The 6,756-nt window shown below is 49.1% G+C and overlaps 1 protein-coding gene across 1 annotated transcript in view; it reads left to right on the top strand.

Moving 5' to 3' along the window:
* Nucleotides 1–6,193, top strand: part of LOC104080227 (glypican-1) — a gene marked incomplete at both ends in the record, with an annotated part of 21,142 nt that extends 14,949 nt beyond the window's left edge. The window contains 2 exons of the mRNA XM_009582538.1: nt 1,363–1,528; nt 6,033–6,193. Coding sequence (XP_009580833.1) covers nt 1,363–1,528; nt 6,033–6,193 — 327 coding nt within the window. The remainder of the gene's footprint in view (nt 1–1,362; nt 1,529–6,032) is intronic.
* Between the last annotated feature and the right edge of the window lie 563 nt (nt 6,194–6,756).

Below are 6,756 nucleotides of genomic sequence, written 5' to 3'. Positions count from 1 at the left end.
TGATGAAGCCCCAGCACCATCCAACATCTGTTTTCCAAGGCTGACTGGAAGTGAGGTGATACCGTGCAGGCAGTTTCAGGAGGGGGGAGGCTTAGGGATTTTCTCTCTCAACCTCTGATAGTGGGCTCAGCATGTTCACACTGTCCTAAGGGTACCTCAGAACTGAATCTTTCTGGAGTCTCCCGGAATAAACTTAAAAGGCCGAGTTCAAAGTATTTTTCAGAAGTAATAAAGAGGTCAGGGCAGTTCTCAGCATTGCAGCTGCAGCTCGAGGCTCAGGGATTTTTCCATGTCGAGATTTGCCCCTTCCATCACTTTTCCCCCTTCGGGTTCCTTGTGAGTGCCCAGTACCTGGTACCAAGGGAGACTATGTTTATTTTTGTAAATGGTTTTAAAAGAATGACAAGGAAATTGCAAATGGATCTGAGTAAAGATAGAAAAAGACCACAAAGGAGAAGACACTTTAGCAATAAGACAGAGGAGCACTGAGCTCTGCCAGCATCTCTGCAGGGTCTGCCAGGTTGTTATGCATCCCTCAGCTTACACTGACAGCCCCTTGCCCGTGGCAGTCGGAGAGGGACAGTTGTCCCATGGCCGATGGGCTTGAGGGGACTTTGACATGCTGCAGAGGCTGCCGCACTGCTCTCTGGGCTCTGCACATGCGCTGGCTCTGTGCTTATGGGACCAGGGTGGTTTAATTAAAGGTGGCAAAGCTGCCTCCAGAGTCACCTCTGCAAAGCATCAACTGCACGTGCAGTGCCTGCGAGCCGCTGGCATGGCGTGTGTTGGCCCGCTTCACCGGCTGCTTGCAGCTCCTGAAGTGCTTTCAGAGGGCAATCACTTCCCAGTGTCGAGTGCTCTCAATCGCCCATATTTTTGGAATTGTTCAAGTCCTCCCCCAACACCATCCTCCTTTCCAAAGATGCCAGCTGAGAACTTTCCACATCCAAGCCCCTGCTGTGCATCCCCCCAGGACACCGGAGATGCAGTTTGTGGTGGGACACCTGCATCTGCTGGGCAGTGGCAACAAACCCTTCCTGCAGGAAGGGGATGGCAGTGGCACCGATGGCAGAGTCTCCAGGGGCACATGTGCACCTTGTGTCTGGGTCACGATTACAGCCACTGGACAGCCCAGGCTGTCCTTGTGGCCACCAGACCTGGCTGGAAGGGGGATGGTGCTCACATATGGGTTTCTCCCAGAACCCTGCATTCAAACACGGCCCAAGGAAATAGCAGCTGCCCCAGAGGTTCTGTCCCTCCGACAGGGGTGACACCAAGCTCCTTCACCCCAGGGAAGGGGAGAGTTCGCCCACGTGCCCCTCTGACAAGCCTGTGTGTCTGACTCTGATCTGTCTCCCCCAGGTATCTCTCAGCCATGAGTGCACTCGCGCCATCATGAAGCTGATGTACTGCCCGCACTGCCGGGGCATGTCCAGCGTGAAGCCATGCAACAACTACTGCCTGAACGTCGTGAAGGGCTGCCTGGCCAACCAAGCAGACCTGAACACTGAGTGGAAGTACCTGATGGGTAAGATGACTTTACTCTGCTGCAGCACAGCTGCCTCTCATGGCAACTTTTGAACACTCTGAGGTAGTGTTTGGAGAGTAAACAAAGGACCGTTGGAGGCTCTTTTACACCACGGTTTCTCTGTCTGTGATCTGATGCCTAGAAGCTATTGCAGGACATTTTGCTGGGCTTTAATACCATTAAAAAGGACACTGCTGGGCTGGCTAACAAGGGCTTAAAGAGTTTCATCTTGCCTGTGCTCATTTGGGATTGCCCACGCTTTGCATTCAAGTAATTTTTCCTTCCCTCCCAAGTGTTGAAGCTTAGGGACAGATCCTGCCACCTGTACATTGTCAGAGCTACCTCCTCATCCATACCAGAGCGCTTGTGAGAGCACAGGAGAAGCACTTGCTGCCCTCCTTGGCAGGTAGTCTAGAAACTAGCCATAAACTGTTTCCATGGGTAGAGAGCAAAGGGATCAGGAGTGCCTACTTCTAAATGGGAGGAGGTGTCTTTAATACATGGGGAGAGAGAAGTCACAGGCATTGCCAGGAATGGGAAAATTAGACTTGTATTTTAAATAAGAAAAAAGCTCATTTCTTTTTTGTTTTGTCACTCAGCTAAGATGATGGGTCTCTTATAGTGGGTTGTATGTGTATGGAGATGTCCATTTCATTGAGTTTAAAGCCAGAAATATCACTGTGATGGTGTGGTCTGATCTCCTGTGCAACACAGGCTGGAGAACTTCTACCAGGCGTTTCTGCAGGAAATCCTGCATTGCCTGATCAGACCCAGGCATCTCTTTTAAGAAGACTTGATGTGTCACTCAGCTGTTTTTCCAGAGCCTGTGGCTCCTGGTTTAAATGTGAACTGCTGCTGAGAGTGGCTTGTGGAGCTGATGGGCATGGTTTAAGGCTGATGAGGGTCTGTGTTTAGAAAATGGTGTGTTTGTGTTACAGTGCATGTCCTCTCCCCAGCTGCAGTCCATCAGGGGAGGTGGTTTGCAATGGTAAAGCTCTGACTCCTCCTTGTGCCCACAGAGCATCACCCAGCAAGTGCTTCTTTCTCTCCCAGGTTGTACATTTAGACCTGGAGTGATCTGAGACCTGAGGGAGCCTTGATGTTTGTCTGGGCTCGTGGAAGGCAGGCACCAGGGGAGATGAGCTTCGGGCTTGGCCTTTTCCCTTGTCTTGGCTCCCGCTGCCTGGCCAGCAAGACCGGCTCAGCTGCAGCCCCACAGGCTGGCTCTGAGTTGATGTGTGGTGGTGTTAACAATAAAAATCCCGCTGAAGCTCAAGGAGTGTTATCTGCCTCTCAAGGGACACTGCAAAATAAATATCGAACCACTGCACACAGAGGCCGGTGCACTTGCTCGGTGAGGTGTGTTGGCCAGCTGCCTGCCTCGCGCTAGGGGCTAACGAACCAAGTGGCAACTTACTGTGACTAATTGGAAGTGCTCCCCATGAGAGCGGCTTGGGAGGCTGCTGTAAAAGACGGGGACAAATATTCCCTTCCCCAAGGGTTTACACCAGGATTTTGATGGCTCTTCGGCCTTTCTGACCAGAGCAAGCCAAGTGTTACCTGTCACTGCTCTACTGGCAGGATGACTGCCCGTCTCCTGAAAGGTCGATGTGCAGCTCTCCCTGATTGACAGGGAGGCAATTCTGAGTGCGTTTTGCACTTATTCTGGCGTCCTCTTCCCCACGAGACACTGTTCTTGTCAAGGGGTGACGGCTAGGAGCAAATTGGAGCGTCTTTCAAAATGCAGTTGGACATTTTGGTGTCAGAGGTCACAATGTGATGAAGGACTGGAGCAAGACATAGAGGCAAAGGTAGCAGTTCACTGGCATTGTCCATTCTTCACCCTTCTCCAGGCCCTTCTGTGTAGCTGGAGAGGATTTTGTTACACTAAACACAGACTTACTCTTTCAGTTTGACAAATTAGGGCAGGTCAAATTAAGGGAGATTGTTGCAGTAAGTGGTTCAAACATAATTTATCACTAATTTGGGGGTGCAGCCTTTGATTTAAATGTCTGTATCTCAACATTAGTGCCTCTGCAAGCTAAAATTGTCTGGAAAATACAGGATCGAAGATGACGCCACGATCCCTTTGCTGCGAGTGGCGGCAAAGTTAAACTGCAAGCTCTTTAATGTGCAGGAGATGTTATTTTCCAGAATACAAAAAAACATTACCCCCTTGTATGGCACATTTAGCTTTAGAAATCACCGCTGCCATAGGACTGTGTTGCAGGAAAAGAGAGCACATTAACTTGGAAACTGTGGCCCTTCTTTCCATTCTTGCTCAAGCTAACCAGCAAAACCTTTTTTTCTTTTTTTTTTTGAGTGCTGAAAATAAATATATAATTTTCCCAAGCTGTGCCTTCGCATGTTGTTAAATCATATATTATAGACCTTAGCAAAGAGTATTTTGTGATCCATGCTCCAGAGTGGCTGAGGTTGGAAAAACAACTCCCAGTTGTTTTTCTAATTGACTTATGCCCTTGCTCTCCACCGGCTGGACCTGCTTTTGGACTGTGAGCTCTGTGGGCATGAACTGGTATCTTCTGTGGGTTTGTGCTGTCCCTCACCTAGTCCTTGCCCAGCTTGGTCATTCTCTGAGAGCTGTCAGAGTCTGAACATCAATCATGTAACAGCAGAAAAAACATACGTGCGAGGGTTGAACGTGCTGTTAAATTGACAACAGTGGGCTCAGGATCAGGCCTTCGTTATTAACATACTACCTCCACTGTGGACCTAGCGTTTCTGCATAAACCTCACCTAGACCTCGTGGAAGTCATTTGGGGTCTTTCTGCCAAGTCCTGCTGGCTTGCCCAGACAAGGGACCGAATGGTTTCCTAGCAGGTTTGAAATGGTGGTGGTCCCAGGTTATGCCCCAGCTGGCTGGACTCCTGCTCAAAGGAAATTTGCTGTGTAGCTCTAAGATAAGCATCAGTCCTTTAAAGCGGTATCACAGGTGATACGTACACACTGTGGGATGATGTAGGTTGAAGGACATGTTTTCTGATACTCTGTTGAACTGCCAGGTATAATTCACCTGGTGGTTTCATTGCTCATGAATAATGACAGCAGTACAAACTCATGCTGAATAAGCTTTTCTGCAACATCACACCATCTGCTGTGACAGTCTCCTGCCAGGCTGATGGGTGAGGTATCAGGGTTTAGGACAGAAGAATTAATCACTCCTAATGAATAACTCCGTTTATGAAAGGTACAGATCTCCAACCTAGACCCTGGGATTTGACCCTCTTTGTGTAGTGAAGAAGAACCAACACGAAGCCATCGCACTTGTTTTCTTCCATGTGGCGATGCCACAGGAACGTGAAGTGCTTTCTGTTCCAGATGAGCGCAGGCCACCCCAGCACTCTAACAGATCCCCTGTCCTGCCAGGAGGTTTTTGGTGTGCCCTGGGGGACACAGACCACACTGGAGCCAACTGAGGTCACACGTAACTGAATACCAAGTCCCTAAATGCTGATGAAGCTTATGCATGGCTTGGCGTCCAGCCTCCTAAAACACAAGTGGTAAGAAACTGAGGCAGTGACTTTCAGAATTACAGTTTTTGGCTGGCGAAGTCAGACCCGGTTAAGATCCCATTTTAGACGTCCAAACCCAGTTTTGGCCCTGCCCTGAGATCCTATTTAAATCTCATCAGACATCGAGGATGTCAGCCTTCCTCTGCAGTGCATTCCCCAGTGCCTCAAGCCCTGCGAGCATATAGGCTGCCCTTGCTTCAGACCCAACTGGAGTGCTGAGAAACATCTCTGGAGGTAGGCAGAGGTTGGTAATTTTTTGTAAGCCAAAGCAGCCATCCAGGCAGGAGCTTCCAGGCCAGGCAGGAGCATTGGGACAGCAGAGTTTTCCAAAATAAGAGGAGCTGAGAGCGAGAGATACCTCTCAATCACTCCCTGTCCTGTTTACTAGTTTAATTGTGGGCATTTTGGTCTGCTCCTCTGCCTTTAGAGCCTGATATTTCCCTGGCTGGTCACGTGTTGTCCTTCCAGAGGTGATGGTGAGAAGAATTACTCCTTATCTCACTCCTTTACTGCCACAGAAGCTATTGCCCACATCCAGTACCTTTGGCACTTTGCTGACCCCAATCCTCCCCCTTTCTGCTGGCTGCAGTGCTTTGCTGAAGATACACAGTGAGCTAGGAGGGTTAGGTCCAAGTATTGCTATGCATTACTTAATATTTCAGCACCAATTTTCCATTTTTTCTTTCTGTAGCACCCCAGGAAATGTTGGTCACTTTGTGTTTCATTTACCATTTGCAGGAGGTGACCTCTGTTCCTCTGCCACTGAGCGTGGCTTTACCTATGTGCTGGGAAGGGAGAGTTGTCCCATGCCGGAGGAGAATGAGCATGCACTTGGGCAGTGGTGAAAATGGAGAGATGTCTCCCAACAAGCCTGCCAAAGGGCCAGCAGCTTATCCCACCCGGCACGAGCGTGATCTTTAACTTGGTTTGTACAGAGTCTGATGAGAGATGTCTCTGTCTTGTTTTACTAGATTCCCTGGTCGTAGTGGCTGATCGGATCGATGGACCGTACAACGTAGACACTGTAATAGGGACTATTCACATGAGGATCGCTGAAGCTATTTCTAACTTGCAAGAAAACAAAGATTCAATCACAGCCAAGGTAAGAGTGTGTGCCTGGGCCTGGCTGAGGGTACACCATGGGTAACTGCCAGGACCAAATGTTTTTTGTGCTCACTATTCAGCTGAACTAAAGGAGATGAAGGATGAAGGAGATCAAATGCCCACTCTTTTAATGATAGGAAACCACCCGTCTCACACAGGGAGAAACCTTCTCAAGTGTTTCCAAATATTCCTGCCTGCCACATCCATCCCGCGTCCTTCAGGTACAGACACACAAGGTGGGACTGCATATGCAGTGACTGTGGGAGGCATGGTGCCATTTGCTGTCGGGTACCTCTGTGTCTGAAGAGTCCTGAAGTATTTTGGCTGAGCTGAGGCATTTACAGAAAGCGCACAGTCCCTAGTGACAGAAGGCAGCTGCTTTAACCTGCCTTGGGGTGATGTGGAAACACTGGGCTATCAGGTTGTATCTGTGGGACAGAGTTGCAATCTGGCAATCCATCTGGAGAGTATAAAACAGGCTCTCCTGATGCTCACCTGTCTTCCAAGAAGTATATCATGAAGCTCGCTTCTGTTGGTCTTCTATTTTTAGTATATTTATCCACTTAACCACAATCCCCTCTGTAGCTGCAG

This window comes from Fulmarus glacialis, unplaced genomic scaffold (assembly GCF_000690835.1).
Source record: "Fulmarus glacialis isolate BGI_N327 unplaced genomic scaffold, ASM69083v1 scaffold30767, whole genome shotgun sequence".
Classification (NCBI taxonomy): Eukaryota; Metazoa; Chordata; class Aves; order Procellariiformes; family Procellariidae; genus Fulmarus; species Fulmarus glacialis.
Note: the sequence above shows the minus strand (reverse complement) of the source record. Positions and strands in the feature narration are given on the sequence as shown.